General features: G+C 38.3%; 1 protein-coding gene across 1 annotated transcript in view; it reads left to right on the forward strand.

Moving 5' to 3' along the window:
* WSB2 (WD repeat and SOCS box containing 2) overlaps positions 1-19,755 on the forward strand; it is a 152,604-nt gene that overhangs the window by 62,607 nt on the left and 70,242 nt on the right. The window contains exon 8 of the mRNA XM_053701682.1: positions 6,662-6,778. Coding sequence (XP_053557657.1) covers positions 6,662-6,778 — 117 coding nt within the window. The remainder of the gene's footprint in view (positions 1-6,661; positions 6,779-19,755) is intronic.

Below are 19,755 nucleotides of genomic sequence, written 5' to 3' on the forward strand. Positions count from 1 at the left end.
TTTCAAAGAAGTCTTAACCTGCCCCTTACCAGCCAAGCTGGAATACGGCATGTGCATCGCAACATTAGGGAGCTAATTTCGAACCCCAATTAAAAACATGTTACTTGGGAAAGAACTCAGGATTCGTTCCTTAATAAGAACAACCAAACTAGTATAAGATTAACGTTTTAGTCTTTGAACTCAATCTTGAAGCCCATAGTAACAGTTGAGAATTGAATCCAATTATAATTGATTATCTTAGAACAAAAGAAATATGGATTTTTTATTTTTTATTTTTTTTTTAAAAATCACAGAATTCTTCTAGCTAAAATAGCTAAAGACATAGATTAACCCTCATTTGCGAATATATTCAATAAAATGAAGACACAAATGAAATCATTAGCATGATAGTCCAGTTTAAAGGACCAGTCAAAACAGAGGACTTGCAAAATGCAAAACAAGACAAATGCAACGGCACCTAGTCTAGTAAATGTTGTCCCTTAACAATGCTAAAATAAATCATGATCTGATACTTGATCTTAAAGTAAACAGAAAAAATGAAGCAATTGCAATATCACAGGACCAAGAAAAGTACCTGAAACTAAATAATTTTCCAAAAATAAGATACAACTATATAAAGGAAAATAAATACTATTTTGCTATAAAAACAATAGCATAATTAGTAGGAGTAGAGATAGCTCCAATAAATTGGAGAACCCTCCAAATTGAATTTAACTGCTGACAAAGAATATAGTTTAAAAATAAGACAATTCTCAGCCTATTCCATTCCCTAGTATGGGGAATTGGAAAGAAAACCTCTGAAATCACAGAAGAAAAAATAAAAAGGCAGAAATAGTGTCAGCTAGTCTTAAAGAACTAGTTACCTTAATATCCAAAATAATCAACACCTCTTCAACTAAGAACAAATGTACTTTAATAATAAAAAAATTATATAAAAAAGTAGATTTGTTAGTGTCAAAATCTGATGAAGAGAATTTCTGAAAGAGAAAAAAACATCATCAGAGAAGGATAAATCAGTATGTTGTTGGTCATTTGAAACTTCAATAATTAAAAAAGAAGTGAAAAAGACCTAAAAATCGTATTAGAAGGCACGAAGTCAGACATAGCCTTAATCAGAAAAAATATTTCTTGTAAATCTTTCTTGCACTTAATGGAAATGTATAAAGCATAAATACTAATGGAATCTGCATGTAAAAGTATATCATAATAACTTATTACAAACCATAGCTAGAGATAAACATTAGCTTTGGTAGAACTGAAACTCAGTTAAGCATTTTTCCAGAAGTGGCTTCTGACTCAGGGACAAACGGAGACATCTTGCAATATGTAATAGAAAAAACAACATATAAAACAAAATTGATCAAATTCCTTAAATGACAGTTTCAGGAATGGGAAAAAAAATGCCAGTGAACAAGCTTCTAGCAACCAGAAGCAATAAATAATGAGACTTAAATAATGTGGAGACAATAGTGACGCCCATATTTTTTAGCGCCAAAAAAGACGCCCACATTATTTGGCGCCTAAATGCTTTTGGCGCCAAAAATGACGCCACATCCGGAACGCCGACACTTTTAGCGCAAAAAAAGTAAAAAAAATGACGCAACTTCCGGCGACACGTATGACGCCGGAAACAGAAAAAAAAATTTGCGCCAAAAAAGTCAGCGCCAAGAATGACGCAATAAAATGAAGCATTTTCAGCCCCCGCGAGCCTAATAGCCCACAGGGAAAAAGTCAAATTTTAAGGTAAGAAAAAAATTGATTAATTTATATGCATTATCCCAAATATGAAACTGACTGTCTGAAATAAGGAATGTTGACCATCCTGAGTCAAGGCAAATAAATGTTTGAACACATATATTTAGAACTTTATATAAAAGTGCCCAACCATAGCTTAGAGTGTCACAGAAAATAAGACTTACTTACCCCAGGACACTCATCTACACGTAGTAGAAAGCCAAACCAGTACTGAAACGAGAATCAGTAGAGGTAATGGTGTATATATAAGAGTATATCGTCGATCTGAAAAGGGAGGTAAGAGATGAATCTCTACGACCGATAACAGAGAACCTATGAAATAGACCCCGTAGAAGGAGATCATTGAATTCAAATAGGCAATACTCTCCTCACATCCCTCTGACATTCACTGCACGCTGAGAGGAAAACCGGGCTCCAACCTGCTGCGGAGCGCATATCAAGAATCTAGCACAAACTTACTTCACCACCTCCATAGGAGGCAAAGTTTGTAAAAACTGATTTGTGGGTGTGGTGAGGGGTGTATTTATAGGCATTTTGGGGTTTGGGAAACTTTGCCCCTCCTGGTAGGAATGTATATCCCATACGTCACTAGCTCATGGACTCTTGCTAATTACATGAAAGAAAGCTCTATTATGTTGGGTAATTTCTCCACAGCTAAGTATGAGATCCTGATATTAAATTCCTTCCTAGCTTTACTCTGCTGCATACAAGTTACTACTTAGTACACCTTATTATATAGCTAAAGGGACCGTATACATTAAAATTGGTTTTCCCTTAAAGGATTACTTTCTGTTATAATTTTTAAGCTAAACAACTAACATATTAAAGTTAATAAACATTAATTAAAACCTACTGACCTATATTTTCTCCAAAACGAAGTTTCATAACGTTCTCAAAGTTATATCTTTTATTCGCCGATGATGTCACGTTATCCTGCCCACTATTTTCAGCACTGCATGTTCAAAATACTTAAACCAATAACTTTGTGTTTAAAGCGCCATTTTGAAACCTAGGCATTGTAAACGGATTGGTACAGAGCAAAGGATACCCACGAAGTGGGTTTGGAAAACAATTAAATTTGCAGACAAGATTTCTGATATACGGTAGAGATATGTTAATGAAATGCTATTGATAAAAAGCGTATTTGGGGTAGTTGGTTAGTAACAGGCATAGAAAATATTTACTTACAGTGGCCCTTTAATGTATTTCCAATGACTTGTTGTACCATCTGCAGAGTATAAAATGTATGAGAAATTGGATTCTCAGATTTAATTGTGGATATTAAATTGCTGGTTTTGTCCATTGAAACCACAGCCTATTGAAATGGGTTGCAGGTAAAATCAGATCTCATTATGTTATCACTTTGTGTACACACACTTGCTTCCTTATCTTGTGTCTGTTTATAAACCAAACCCCAATACTTAGAGAGAACAAAGGAAAATGTATCATTTTATTAGTTCTCTTCTACACCCCACCAGGAGTATAATATCTTCTGTTGGCTGTGTTTACACAGCCTGCCAATAACTTGGACTTAAAGGGACACTAAACCCATTTTTTTTCTTTTATGATTAAGAGAGATCATGCAACTTTCTAATTTACTCCTATTATCATTTTTTTTTTCTTTGTTCTCTTGGTATCTTTATTTGAAAAAGCAGGAATGAAAGCTTAGGAGCTGGTCCGTTTTTGGTTCAGCACCCTGGATAGTGCTTGCTGATTGGTGGCTACATTTAACTTTAGTATCCCTTTTAAGTCCAAAAACTTTCAATATAGGTGGGGATACCACAGGCTAAATCAGCTATTTCAAATACAGAAAAAAGGGTAAACTTGCTAGTTGTAAACACTCCAGCAGGTAAAATAGATAATTCTTAAAAAAAATTATTAAAGGAGAGTAAAATTTTAGATAAACTGTCCCTTTTTAAGTAGATTAATTTTAACCCTACCCAGTCACATGGTCACTGCTGCAGCATGCCTTTGTTGGTTAATATATTTGACCTCTTATTTGGGTAAGCATCGGCATCCTGTTTGTATAATGCAAGGTATAGTACCTTCAGCTGAATTTTAGATATTGAATGGTATCTTTACTATTAATGTGAGCAGCAGACCTAGTTGGAAGTAATACAATCATTCACATGGTACTTATCTTGGCCCTGGCTTGGGAATTATTCTACCTTCTTTACTACTTGGCTCTGTTTTTGATCTCTGTTTGTATTTCATACTACAGTTTATGCCTAAATATGTTCTGAACTCAAGATATTGCTCTGTACCAAGGGGCTGTCTTCTGGTTACCTTTGGTGTTGTATTAATGTCCTTGAGCTCACGATTCTGAGGTCCAAGAGTGGCCTCTTTCTTTTATAGACCCTTTTTCTCATTGTGCACTCAGAACTGTTTTCTATAGAAGCACCCATACTTGAGATGCTTTTTTAAAGGGACACAAAACCCACATTTTTTCTTTCATTATTCAGACAGAGCATGCAATTTTAAGTGACTTTCTAATTTACTCCTATTATCACATTTTTTTTGTTCTCTTGCTATCTTTATTTAAAAAGCAATATAAAGTTTAGGAGCCGGACCATTTTAGGTTCAGCACCATAGATAGCGCTTGCTTATTGGTCGATACATTTAGCAACCAATAAGCAAGTGTTACCCAGGTTCTGGACCAAAAATGGGCCCATAAGCTTTACATTCCTGCTTTTTAAAATAAAGATAGCAAGAGAACAAAGCAAATTTGATAATAGGAGTACATTAGAAAGTTGTTTAAAATGACATGTTCTATCTGTATCATTAAAGAAAAGAATTTGGTTTAGTGTCCCTTTGTTTATTAAGTAGTTTGCCTCTTCTGTGTCATTTGAAAATATATAACGAGGTTGGTCAATGAACAGAAAAGTCAAAATTAAGATTCATTATTCAGATAAAATGCAATTTTAAACATGTTTTCAGTTTACTTCTATTATACAGTTTGCTTTTTTCTCTTGGTATTCTTTGAAGTGTGAAGCTAGGTAGACTGATAAGAGCTTAGGAGTGTGCATGTGCCATTAGCAGCAGTGTTTACAACTATTTATAACATTGTTATAAACACTGCTGGGAGATGGCTCTTGAGATCAAATAGCATTTAAAAGTGTATTTTTTTAAAATCCCTAAGTTTATTTTCTGCACTTGGCAATAAAAGGGGTTAGTGTAAAAATACCTCTGGTTAAAGGGATAGTAAACCCCAAAATTTTATTTTATGATGCAGATAGAACATACAATTTTAAACAACTTTCCAATTTAATTCTATTATGAAATTTTCTTCATTCTCGTGTTATCCATTGCTGAAGGGACAGCATTGCACTACTGACAGGAAGCTGAAAATATCTATTTAGCCAATCACAAGAGACAAATGTGTACAGCAACAATTAGCCGCAGCTCCCACTAGTGTATGATATGTGCATATTTATTTTTTAACAAGGGATACTAAATGAAACTAAGCACATTTGAAGATAGAAGTGAATCTAGGTGTCTTAAAATTACATGCTTTATGTGAATCATGCAAGTTTATTTTTGACTTTTCTATCCCTTTAAGTACCCTGGGTTGTCTAAGATCTACAAATATATATACTTTTGTGTAGCAGTTTTTGGATTAAGCGACCACTGTTAATCTTAAAGTCCAAGCATAACACATTTTACTGTTACTGCAACAATAGAATTATATATTATATTTGCTGTAAATTACCTAGAAGCCTAGACATATGAGGTATTTCTAAAATCGGGACAAAATAATCTATTTGGAATTTATTTTTATTTTTTTGTTTTTTTGTTTTACAATTTTTGTGTTTTTTATACCCATATAGGGTATCACTAGAAATACCTATTTGTTAATAAATGGTATATAATATGTACAGATGCACTTAAAGGGACAGTCTACCATAGAATTGTTATTGTTTTAAAAGATAGATAATCCCTTTATTACCCATTCCCCAGTTTTGCATAACCAACAGTTATATTACTATAGTTTTTACCTCTGTGATTACCTTGTATCTAGAAACCTTCTTCCAGCCCCCTGATCAAATGACTGTGACTGTTTATTATCTATTGTCTTGCATTTAGCATTGTATTGTGCTAGATCTTAAATAACTCCGTGCCTGTACAGTGTTATCTTTATGGCCCATGTGTACTTTCTGTCTCTTTGTGTTGAAAAGAGATTTCAAAAGAATGTGATAAGAGGCAGCCCTCAAAAGCTTAGAAATAACACATGAGCCTACATATGTTTAGTTTAAACTAAGAATACCAAGGGAAAAAAGCAAATTTGATGATAAAAGTAAATTGGAAAGTTGATTAAAATTAAAAGTCCTATCTGAATAATGAAAGTTTAGTTTATACTAGACTGTCCCTTTAACAATAGATTAATGGCATGTGTAATTTAAGAATGGAAAGTGCGAAAAACATCAGTCCTTAAGTGGTTAAAATTTTATGTCGTATCCAATCCATTTGTTTCATTTTTACTTTACTGTCCCTTTAACATCAATTAAAAAAGAGAAGAAAAAAAATCCATAGAGACACCCCCAAAGGACCACTAAAAACATTACAATACAGGGTCAAATTAACACCTCAAAGAGATAAGAAAAGTTAGTGCCGCCTGTGTATAAAAATGCTCAGTGCTTTTAACTAGCTTGTTTGGTATCTAATGCCTGCACTGTTGAAAAGCTATAAATATATACAATATTTTGCTTTCTATGTAATCTTTTGTACCATTAGTATTTTGTTGTGTACATAAGTTATTCTCCTTTGCAAACAAATCGCTTTTACTAACAAACAGTTTGAGATACCACTTTGCATATAGCTCAGATCTATAGACCATGAACTGCCATGCATAAAATCACATACAGTAAAGCCTGATCCTAGGTTCTTAATTGTTGTATTTCTCACTCAGGCATGTTTCACTGCCCCCTGAGCTGGAATACAGTGCTATGGAGCCACAGCTTAGCTCTTTGAGGTCGGTTTGCTTTTCTCCTGAAGGGCTGTACTTGGCAAGTGTGGCAGATGACAGGTAAGCAAGGAAATACATTCTATATCCACTTTCAGTGTGACTTAAACAAGCAGCATTTTTTTCCAACAGTTTACTGACACCTGGTGTTTGACTGTGTTCTGAGACATAGAAATCCAACTCTGTCTATAATGTGACAGAAGTGCTTACAACTCATAAATGGATGAAAATACATACTATATCAGCCTCAGAATAAATATCCTAATATGACTTCATCTCTTGCACACTATCCTCCTATGATCTATTAAGAGAATCATAGTTTTGGTGAATAGAGAGTGAGGAATTTTAACACAGATTTATCTGGATTCCAGCAGATACATCGAAGAACTATAGCCCTTTTCTAATTCTGTTGTAAGAACCACGAAGATTACTGCATAGCCAATTGGCACATCTAGGCAAGTATCCATGCTTGCCTTCCCACAAAAGTGATCTGTATAGTACTATTGCACTTGAAAACTCTGGGTATGATATACAAATTAGATAAACGATATATCAGATGTTTTGCTTATGGGGAAAATACAGCAAAACCACTCCTGAACAGCCATTTTGAGATTATTAGCTCTCGTCAACAGAACAAAAAGTTCCAGGGAAAAATAAATATTCATTTAAGTTATGGTGGAGATAACTGTGAGATTAAAATCACAACCACAAAGGTTATTACATGACCAATTAGCACATCTGTAGGAAGGCAAGCAGGTATACTTGTCTAGAAAAGATCTGTATAAAGTATCATTCCACCAGTGCACTCTGGCTAAGATATGCACATTTAATATACTTTATCTGTTTTTGTTTCCATACTGTGGTTCTAATTGGCTGTGCAATAATCATTGGGGTTTTTTACTTTTATGAAATGGAGGATTTTAATCTCACAGATTTTTTTCCACTATAATTTAAATAAATATTGTTAATTCTGTTTGTGTAACCCTGAAATAGTCCTCATAAATTGTTACTATTGTTTAGATATTATATTGGAGGTATATTTTTGTGGATTCAATTGAAAGAAGCCATTATGTAATAAATAATGTAGGTGTGACTGGGGTAAAAGGTGGGATTTTTTTTATAATTGTGGTGTCTGTTTCTCTTGTAAAATGTACCGAGTCCACGGATTCATCCTTACTTGTGGGATATTATCCTTCCCAACAGGAAGTGGCAAAGAGAGCACCCACAGCAGAGCTGTCTATATAGCTCCCCCCTTAGCTCCACCCCCCAGTCATTCTCTTTGCCTACTCTAAGAAACTAGGAAGGGTAGAGTGTGGTGACAAAAATGTTAGTTTTTTATTTCTCAAGCAAAAGTTTATTTTAAATGGTACCGGTGTGTACTACTTACTCTCTGGCAGAAAAGGGATGAAGATTTCTGCAAGGAGGATTATGATCTTAGCACTTTGTAACTAAGATCCACTGCTGTTCTCACAAGGGCTGAAGAGTACAGGAAAACTTCAGTTGGGGGAACGGTTTGCATGCTAAGCTGCATTTGAGGTATGTTCAGTCTATTTTTTCTAGACAGACTGTGTTAATTCTAGAAAAGGCTGGCAATATCCCCATGAGGGAAGGGTAAGCTGTATTCAGACACTTTGATAGGAATTTCAGCTTGCTTGAAGGGCTCATAAGTTACTGGTGACACTGTTAGGAAAAAACGTTTTTTGTTTGTTCAGTAAATGATGCAATTATAATGTTTTTTTGAAGGGACTAAAGGGGTTATTGTGGCTTGTTTTACGTTTTTTTAACCCACATGGTTAATTAAGAGACACTCAGGTGTTTTTCTAATAGGCCTCTAAACATTGAGTGAGGTGGGAGGGGTTTATTTTCGCTCCTCAGTTGCGCAGTTTCTTTTCCTTAGAAACATCCAACTGCTTCTCCAGTGTTTCCTGCTGTGTTTGAGGGCTGTAAATGAGTTTTTTCCCCCACAAATCGTTCTGAAGGGCAGGTAGGCGCCACAGCAGAGCTGTGGCAAGGTGCTAAAAGTCTTTTTTACCGGTTTTGACTTTTTTTCAATCCGGTTTTGCCATTAAGGGGTTAATTGTTTATTTGCATAGCTGTGCAAAGTTACTAAGGCTGTAAGATACTACTGTAAAAATTTTGTTAAAGGGACATTATACACTCCTTTTTTCTTTGCATAAATGTTTTGTAAATGATCTATTTATATAGCCCATAAAGTTTCTTTTAAAAATTAATGTATAGTTTTGCTTATTTTTAAATAACATTGCTCTGATTTTCAGACTCCTAACCAAGCCCCAAAGTTTTATGTGAATACTGTCGGCTACCTTCTCCAGCTTGCTCCTGTTTGTGTAAAGGGTCTTTTCATATGCAAAAGAAGGGGGAGGGGGAGTGTCTTATTTGCCACTTGCAGTGGGCTTTCCAGCTACCTTTTCAACAGAGCCAAACTGACAGCTTCTAAGTAAGTTTTTAAACAGTTTTTAAACAGTTTTATACTGGATTTTTATATCGGTATCTGCATCTTATTCTTTATAGTAGTGTCTATTACATGCAAAATGAGTGTATACTGTCCCTTTAAGTTTACTGCTTTTTTACACTGTTTTGCTGAACTTGTGCAGCTTTTTTTCTCTTAAAGGCACAGTACCGTTTTATTTCTAAGTGTTATTTACTTTGATTACAGTGTTTTCCAAGCTTGCTTGTTACATTACTAGCCTGTTTAACACGTCTGACACCAAGGAAAATCCTTGTTCAATATGTTTGGAAGCCATTGTGGAACCCCCTCTTAGAATGTGTCCCAATTTTGCTGATATGTCTATAAACTATAAAGTCAAGTAGCAAAATGTGTATAGCAAGGATGTATACTGTGAAGTATGTCCAATACACTAGAAAATGCGAATGACTATAAAACTAAGTAGTCTTTTGTGTACAGTTAGGATAGGCGGTCTTATAGCACTTATATTAACAGTATGGCAACCAGTCCTGTTATCAAACGGCAGAAGCACTGTTTTAACAAAGTTCTTTTAGGTAGGTATGTAGTGGTAAGAAACTCATGTGCTGACTATAACATAAATCCCAAATTTCTGGCTTGACAGCCGTTCCGGATATATACAGTTATCAGTCACTATGCACCAAAACAGAATTTATGCTTACCTGATAAATTACTTTCTCCAACGGTGTGTCCGGTCCACGGCGTCATCCTTACTTGTGGGATATTCTCTTCCCCAACAGGAAATGGCAAAGAGTCCCAGCAAAGCTGGTCACATGATCCCTCCTAGGCTCCGCCCACCCCAGTCATTCGACCGACGGACAGGAGGAAATATATATAGGAGAAACCATATGATACCGTGGTGACTGTAGTTAGAGAAAATAATTCATCAGACCTGATTAAAAAACCAGGGCGGGCCGTGGACCGGACACACCGTTGGAGAAAGTAATTTATCAGGTAAGCATAAATTCTGTTTTCTCCAACATTGGTGTGTCCGGTCCACGGCGTCATCCTTACTTGTGGGAACCAATACCAAAGCTTTAGGACACGGATGAAGGGAGGGAGCAAATCAGGTCACCTAAATGGAAGGCACCACGGCTTGCAAAACCTTTCTCCCAAAAATAGCCTCCGAAGAAGCAAAAGTATCAAATTTGTAAAATTTGGCAAAAGTGTGCAGTGAAGACCAAGTCGCTGCCTTACATATCTGGTCAACAGAAGCCTCATTCTTGAAGGCCCATGTGGAAGCCACAGCCCTAGTGGAGTGAGCTGTGATTCTTTCAGGAGGCTGCCGTCCGGCAGTCTCATAAGCCAATCGGATAATGCTTTTAAGCCAAAAGGAAAGAGAGGTAGAAGTCGCTTTTTGACCTCTCCTTTTACCAGAATAAACAACAAACAAGGAAGATGTTTGTCTGAAATCTTTAGTAGCCTCTAAATAGAATTTTAGAGCACGGACTACGTCCAAATTGTGTAACAAACGTTCCTTCTTTGAAACTGGATTCGGACACAAAGAAGGTACAACTATCTCCTGGTTAATATTTTTGTTGGAAACAACTTTCGGAAGAAAACCAGGCTTAGTACGCAAAACCACCTTATCTGCATGGAACACCAGATAGGGCGGAGAACACTGCAGAGCAGATAACTCTGAAATTCTTCTAGCAGAAGAAATTGCAACCAAAAACAAAACTTTCCAAGATAATAACTTAATATCTACGGAATGTAAGGGTTCAAACAGAACCCCTTGATTAACTGAAAGAACTAGATTTAGACTCCAGGGAGGAGTCAAAGGTCTGTAAACAGACTTGATCCTAACCAGAGCCTGAACAAATGCTTGAACATCTGGCACGGCTGCCAGTCTTTTGTGAAGTAAAACAGATAAAGCAGAGATCTGTCCCTTCAGAGAACTTGCAGATAATCCTTTCTCCAAACCTTCTTGTAGAAAGGATAGAATCTTAGGAATTTTTATCTTGTTCCATGGGAATCCTTTAGATTCACACCAACAGATATATTTTTTCCATATTTTATGGTAAATTTTTCTAGTTACAGGCTTTCTAGCCTGAATCAGAGTATCTATTACAGAATCTGAAAACCCACGCTTTGATAAAATCAAGCGTTCAATCTCCAAGCCGTCAGTTGGAGGGAAACCAGATTCGGATGTTCGAATGGTCCCTGAACAAGAAGGTCCTGTCTCAAAGGTAGCTTCCATGGTGGAGTATTCACCAGGTCTGCATACCAAGTCCTGCGTGGCCACGCAGGAGCTATCAAGATCACCGAGGCCCTCTCCTGATTGATCCTGGCTACCAGCCTGGGGATGAGAGGAAACGGTGGGAATACATAAGCTAGGTTGAAGGTCCAAGGTGCTACTAGTGCATCTACTAGGGTCGCCTTGGGATCCCTGGATCTGGACCCGTAGCAAGGAACCTTGAAGTTCTGACGAGACGCCATCAGATCCATGTCTGGAATGCCCCATAATTGAGTTATTTGGGCAAAGATTTCCGGATGGAGTTCCCACTCCCCCGGATGGAATGTCTGACGACTCAGAAAATCCGCTTCCCAATTTTCCACTCCTGGGATGTGGATCGCAGACAAGTGGCAGGAGTGATCCTCCGCCCATTGAATTATCTTGGTCACTTCTTTCATCGCCAGGGAAGTCCTTGTTCCCCCCTGATGATTGATATATGCAACGGTCGTCATGTTGTCTGACTGAAACCTTATGAATTTGGCCTTTGCTAGTTGAGGCCAAGCTCTGAGAGCATTGAATATCGCTCTCAGTTCCAGAATGTTTATCGGGAGAAGAGACTCTTCCCGAGACCATAGACCCTGAGCTTTCAGGGATTCCCAGACCGCGCCCCAGCCCACTAGGCTGGCGTCGGTCGTGACAATGACCCACTCTGGTTTGCGGAAGCTCATTCCCTGTGACAGATTGTCCAGGGTCAGCCACCAACGGAGTGAATCTCTGGTCTTTTGATCTACTTGAATCGTCGGAGACAAGTCTGTATAATCCCCATTCCACTGTCTGAGCATGCACAGTTGTAATGGTCTTAGATGAATTCATGCAAAAGGAACTATGTCCATTGTTGCAACCATCAATCCTATTACTTCCATGCACTGCGCTATGGAAGGACGAGGAACAGAATGAAGTACTTGACAAGAGCTTAGAAGTTTTGATTTTCTGACCTCTGTCAGAAAAATCCTCATTTCTAAGGAATCTATTATTGTTCCCAAGAAGGGAACTCTTGTTGACGGGGACAGAGAACTTTTTTCTTTGTTCACCTTCCATCCGTGAGATCTGAGAAAGGCTAGGACGATGTCCGTATGAGCCTTTGCTTTTGACAGGGACGACGCTTGAATCAGGATGTCGTCCAAGTAAGGTACTACTGCAATGCCCCTTGGTCTTAGAACCGCTAGAAGGGACCCTAGTACCTTTGTGAAAATCCTTGGAGCAGTGGCTAATCCAAATGGAAGTGCCACAAACTGGTAATGCTTGTCCAGAAAAGCGAACCTTAGGAACTGATGATGTTCCTTGTGGATAGGAATATGTAGGTACGCATCCTTTAAATCCACGGTAGTCATAAATTGATTTTCCTGGATAGTAGGTAGGATCGTTCGAATAGTTTCCATTTTGAACGATGGTACCCTGAGAAATTTGTTTAGGATCTTTAGATCCAAAATTGGTCTGAATGTTCCCTCTTTTTTGGGAACTATGAACAGATTGGAATAAAATCCCATTCCTTGTTCTCTTATTGGAACTGGATGTATCACTCCCATCTTTAACAGGTCTTCTACACAATGTAAGAATGCCTGTCTCTTTATTTGGTTTGAAGATAATTGAGACCTGTGGAACCTTCCCCTTGGGGGTAGTTCCTTGAATTCCAGGAGATAACCTTGAGAAACTATTTCTAGCGCCCAAGGATCCTGAACATCTCTTGCCCAAGCCTGAGCAAAGAGAGAAAGTCTGCCCCCCACTAGATCCGGTCCCGGATCGGGGGCTATCCCTTCATGCTGTTTTGGTAGCAGTGGTAGGCTTCTTGGCCTGCTTACCCTTGTTCCAGCCTTGCATTGGTTTCCAGGCTGGTTTGGGTTGTGAAGTATTACCCTCTTGCTTAGAGGATACAGAATTAGAGACTGGTCCGTTTCTGCGAAAGGGACGAAAATTAGGCTTATTATTAGCCTTAAAAGACCTATCCTGTGGGAGGGCGTGGCCCTTTCCCCCAGTGATGTCTGAAATAATCTCTTTCAAATCAGGTCCAAATAATGTTTTACCTTTGAAAGGAATGTTAAGCAATTTTGTCTTGGAAGACACATCCGCTGACCAAGACTTTAGCCAAAGCACTCTGCGCGCCACGACAGCAAACCCTGAATTTTTCGCCGCTAATCTAGCTAATTGCAAAGCGGCATCTAAAACAAAAGAGTTAGCCAATTTAAGTGCTTGAACTCTGTCCATAACCTCCTCATACGAAGATTCTTTACTGAGCGATTTTTCTAGTTCCTCGAACCAGAAACACGCTGCCGTAGTGACAGGAACAATGCATGAAATTGGTTGTAGAAGGTAACCTTGCTGTACAAAAATCTTTTTAAGCAAACCCTCTAATTTCTTATCCATAGGATCTTTGAAAGCATAACTATCTTCGATAGGAATAGTAGTGCGTTTGTTTAGAGTAGAAACCGCCCCCTCGACCTTGGGGACTGTCTGCCATAAGTCCTTTCTGGGGTCGACTATAGGAAATAATTTCTTAAATATAGGGGGGGGGAACAAAAGGTATGCCGGGCCTTTCCCACTCTTTATTTACTATGTCCGCCACCCGCTTGGGTATAGGAAAAGCGTTGGGGGGCACCGGAACCTCTAGGAACTTGTCCATCTTACATAATTTCTCTGGAATGACCAAATTGTCACAATCATCCAGAGTAGATAACACCTCCTTAAGCAGTGCGCGGAGATGTTCTAATTTAGATTTAAATGTCACAACATCAGGTTCAGCTTGATGAGAAATTTTTCCTGAATCTGAAATTTCTCCATCAGACAAAACCTCCCTCATGGCCCCATGAGATTGGTGTGAGGGTATGTCAGAACAGTTATCATCAGCGTCCTCTTGCTCTTCAGTGTTTAAAACAGAGCAATCGCGCTTTCTCTGATAAGTAGGCATTTTGGATAAAAGATTTGCTATGGAGTTATCCATTACAGCCGTTAATTGTTGCATGGTAATAAGTATTGGCGCACTAGATGTACTAGGGGCCTCCTGTGTGGGCATAACTGGTGTAGACACAGTAGGGGATGATGTAGTATCATGTGTACTCCCCTCATTTGAGGAATCATCTTGGGCAATATCATTATCTGTTGCATTACTGTCTTTACTTTGTTTGGACACTATGGCACAATTATCACATAAATTTAAATGGGGAGACACATTGGCTTTCATACATATAGAACATAGCTTATCTGATGGTACAGACATGTTAAACAGGCTTAAACTTGTCAACAAGGCACAAAAAACGTTTTAAAATAAAACCGTTACTGTCACTTTAAATTTCAAACTGAAAACACTTTATTACTGAATATGTGAAAAAGTATGAAGGAATTGTTCAAAATTCACCAAAATTTCACCACAGTGTCTTAAAGCATTAAAAGTATTGCACACCAAATTTCAGAGCTTTAACCCTTAAATTAACGGAACCGGAGCCGTTTTTACATTTAACCCCTATACAGTCCCAGAATGAGGCTCTGTCTATAACTAGAAAGGCCCCCATCTGAAAAAGGTGTCCAACACAGTGCCTGCCGTTTTTCTAAACGTTCCCCAAGATTATAATACCAATAATTAGTTAGAATCTGCATAATATGCCTAGTAAAGCAATTGTTTTAGCCCAGAAAAATGTCTACCAGTTTTTAAGCCCTTTTTGAAGCCCTTTATTCTTTTATGTTTAACTAAGAAAATGGCTTACCGGTCCCCATGAGGGGAAATGACAGCCTTCCAGCATTACATGGTCTTGTTAGAAATATGGCTAGTCATACCTTAAGCAGAAAAGACTGCTAACTGTTTCCCCCAACTGAAGTTACTTCATCTCAACAGTCCTGTGTGGAAACAGCAATCGATTTTAGTTACTGTCTGCTAAAATCATCTTCCTCTTACAAACAGAAATCTTCATCCTTTTCTGTTTCAGAGTAAATAGTACATACCAGCACTATTTTAAAATAACAAACACTTGATAGAAGAATAAAACTACATTTAAACACCAAAAAACTCTTAACCATCTCCGTGGAGATGTTGCCTGTGCAACGGCAAAGAGAATGACTGGGGTGGGCGGAGCCTAGGAGGGATCATGTGACCAGCTTTGCTGGGACTCTTTGCCATTTCCTGTTGGGGAAGAGAATATCCCACAAGTAAGGATGACGCCGTGGACCGGACACACCAATGTTGGAGAAATTGAGAAATATTGCCACGGCAGGCCCTCGCTACATACCTGTTCCCATACTGTAATTCCGTATGTAGATAGATCCTCCTCTGGGTAGCGTGTACGGGTATCTCCGGAGACCAACAGGAAACCAGGTTCCGCTCCTAAACCCTTCCTCTTGCTTGTACTCTTGAGCCCCAGGATCACCTCTCCGATCCAACTTGCGGCATGTCAATGATGTCACGGGTAGGTGTGTGCTCGCCTGCCAATCCTATTGCGACTTTACATAGACAGGTTTAGCGGGGTGCAACGGCAAATAGATCATTTTCAAAAAACAGAGGAACACCACCGCTTGTAAGTTAAAACAAGTATCTTTATTCCAAAAAAGTTTAAAAGAGATACAGAACAGCAGTACCCTGTAATTAGTTAGAATAAGTGTAGCAATATTGGTTTACGTGTTTCAGCATATAGCCGTTGTCATAGCCTGTCATTCTGCTGTACACCTTGATTTAAAAAGCACTGCCTAAAATTTGATTGGGTATCAGAACTCCACCTCTAACTAATTAACCAATGCCCTGCATGTAATTTGGTTGTCAAAATTCAGCACAAAAAGTTTTTACAAAACTGTTTGTAGACTTTAATCCTAATGCTTAGGAACATATGTGCTGAAAGTTAAACAAAACAAATCCAACTGCAAAATGACACTGTGGACATATGTTGTTGTAGAATATAGAAAAGAACAGTATGTGTAATATTTCCATCAACCCAACAATATTGCTATAAATTAATAGCTTAATAGTTACCTATATATCATGTTCCCTTGTTATTCCTAATTCTCTAAACAAGTGCTTGATCAGTATACATGTATAAGTTATCCAATGCTGTATATGATATATATTGTACTGGATTGGCAGTGATAAACAATGCATAGAACACTATCTTACACATACTATACCTACTATTAGTTATAAGATGCTAATACTAAAAGGAGATGGAAAGAGTTTCCTTATTGTTAGTCTCACAATCCCAGGTATAAAATGTGAGAAAGTTGTGAATTTGATTACTCGGTTAATCCAACTACCTGAGTAGAAAGTTACAAACAAATGTTAGTAAGAAGAGCATATCCAATAAAGCATAATGTAAGCTAAAGAGGATTGGATTAATTTATCTCCTCCTTATTAAGTAAGGAGGAGGGCGAAAAATAAAGATTGCTGATTACTCCCAATAATTAATCAAGTCATATTTGGAGTTCAGACCCTCTGGGTGTCTTGTCCTGATTCTGAACATCCAAAAAGCCTCCCTTTTAGCCAACAACTTCTCAATATTGCCTCCTCTTTTAGGAAGTTTCACTTTTTCTATGGCAAACCATCGTAAGGTATGTATTGATCCCTTGTGCTTATTCTTAAAGTGACAGACCAATGGAGTGCTGGACTTCCCTCTTGTGATGGTTGACAGGTGTTTCCTATCCTAGATTTTATATCTCTAGAGGTGAGACCTATATATTGCATCCCACACTCAATGCAATATAAAAGGTATATAACCTCTGTAGACATACAATTCATGCATGACTTAATCCTAAAAGTTTCCCCTTTCACATTGGAGGAAAACATTTTGTTTTTAGTAAGATGTTCACATGGTTTGCATTTATTATGTCCACAAGGGTACATACCATTGTTAGTTAACCATGAGGATGGTCTGACAGATTCTGTCTTCAGCATCGTGGGGGACAACAGTGACCCCAACGTAGGGCGTTTCTTAGAGCTACATCTGACACCTGTTCTAACAACATCCATTAGTTTGTCATCAGCTTCTAAGATATGTAAATGTTTCTTGATTATATTTACAATTTCAGGGTATTGTATACTGTAATTAGTGGTGAAATTAACCCCTTTGAACGTTTCTTTGCATGTGTCTTTTTCTGTTAATAGGGATGATCTATGTATTTTGTCTACATCCCCTTTGGCTTTTTTGATTATCTTGTTGGAATACCCCCTCTCCTTTAATCTGTTCTCCAAGTCACTTGCTTCACGTGAGAAATCACTCAAGAGTGCAGTTTCTTTTTAAGCGGATAAACTCTCCCTTGGCCACTGCACTAGCTGTGTGTTTAGGGTGACAGCTCTTCCCGTGAAGCAATGAGTTGACAGATATTGATTTCCTATAAATCTTGGTGATCACTTGTTCGCCATCAATGCCTTTAAGGGTCACATCTAAATAATTGATTTCATCAAATTTAATCTCGAAGGTAAATTTCAAGCCTACTTGATTATTATTTAGCATATTTACAAATTTTGTCACATACTCTGCCTCCCCCTTCCATATAAAGAGGAGGTCATCGATATATCTTCCATATAAAAGGATGTCCTCCTTGTATTCATTTCCCTCTCCAAAGATGTGGAACTGCTCCCACCAACTTAAAAATAGGTTGGCATAGGAGGGGGCAAATTTAGCCCCCATAGCAGTTCCACACCTTTGGAGATAGTTATAGAAACTATAAAGAACATATATTAGCACTTAAAAATAGAGCAATAGATAATTCGCAGTCAGAAGTAGATGAGGGTTCGCCATCTAGCTCTCCCCAAATGTCACAGCCAGTAACGCCCGCACAAGTGACGCCAAGTACCTCTAGTGCGTCACATTCATTTACTTTACAAGACATGGCCACAGTTATGAATACAACCCTCACAGAGGTTTTATCCAAACTGCCTGGTTTACAAGGAAAGGGGGACAGCTCTGGGTTAAGGAAAAATGCTGAGCCGTCTCAGGGAGAAATTTCTGATTCAGGAAAGACGCTTCCTCATACAGATTCTGATATGACGGCCTTTAAATTTAAGCTTGAACACCTCCGCTTATTGCTTAGGGAGGTATTAGCAACTCTAGATGATTGTGACCCTATAGTGGTCCCAGAGAAATTGTGTACAATGGATAAATACTTAGAGGTTCCTGTTTACACTGATGTTTTTCCAGTCCCTAAGAGGATTGTGAATATTATTGCTAAGGAGTTGGATAGACCAGGTATTTCGTTCACTCCCCCTCCTTTTTTTAAGAAAATGTTTCCCATATCTGACACCATGCGTGGCAGACAGTTCCTAAGGTGGAGGGAGCTATTTCTACTCTAAGCGTACAACTATACCTATCGAAGACAGTTGTGCTTTCAAAGATCCTATGGATAAAAAATTAGAGGGTCTCTTGAAGAAAGTTTTTGTTCATAAAGGTTTTTCTCTCCAACCTATTGCGTGCATTGTTCCTGTAACGACTGCAGCTGCTTTCTGGTTTGAGGCTCTAGAGGAGGCTCTTCAAATGGAGACTCCATTAGAGGAGATTATGGACAGAATTAAGGCCCTTAAGTTGGCTAATTCTTTAATTACAGATGCCGCATTTCAACTGGCTAAATTAGCGGCAAATAATTCAGGTTTTGCCGTTTTAGCACGCAGGGCATTATGGCTTAAGTCCTGGTCTGCTGATGTCATCTAAATCTAAACTTTTGAACATTCCTTTCAAAGTTAAGACTCTATTCGGGCCTGAACTGGAAGAGATTATTTCAGACATCACTGGAGGGAAAGGTCATGCCCTCCCTCAGGATAGATCAAGTAAGATGAGGACCAAACAGAATAATTTTCGTTCCTTTCGGAACTTTAAGAGTGGTCCCGCTTCAGCTTCCTCTACTGCAAAGCAAGAGGGGAATTTTGCCCAATCCAAGTCAGTCTGGAGACCTTACCAGGCTTGGAACAAGGGTAAACAGGCCAAGACTCCCTTCCATGGGGGAGATTTCACATTTCTCGATTGTCTGTAAACCAGACAAAGAGAGAGGCGTATTTACGTTGTGTAGAAGACCTACATACCATGGGGGTGATCTGCCCAGTCCCAATAGAGGAACAGGGGCTAGGGTTTTATTCAAACCTGTTTGTGGTTCCCAAAAAAGAGGGAACTTTCAGACCAATCTTGGATCTCAAAATTCTAAACAAGTTCCTCAAGGTTCCATCATTCAAGATGGAGACTATTCGGTCTATTCTACCTCCGATCCAGGAGGGTCAATATATGACTACCGTGGACATAAAGGATGTGTATCTACACATCCCTATTCACAGAGATCATCATCAATTTCTCAGATTCGCCTTTCTAAACAGGCATTACCAGTTTGTGGCCCTTCCCTTCGGGTTGGCCACGGCTCCCAGAATTT

Source organism: Bombina bombina, chromosome 2, assembly GCF_027579735.1.
Source record: "Bombina bombina isolate aBomBom1 chromosome 2, aBomBom1.pri, whole genome shotgun sequence".
NCBI lineage: Eukaryota > Metazoa > Chordata > Amphibia > Anura > Bombinatoridae > Bombina > Bombina bombina.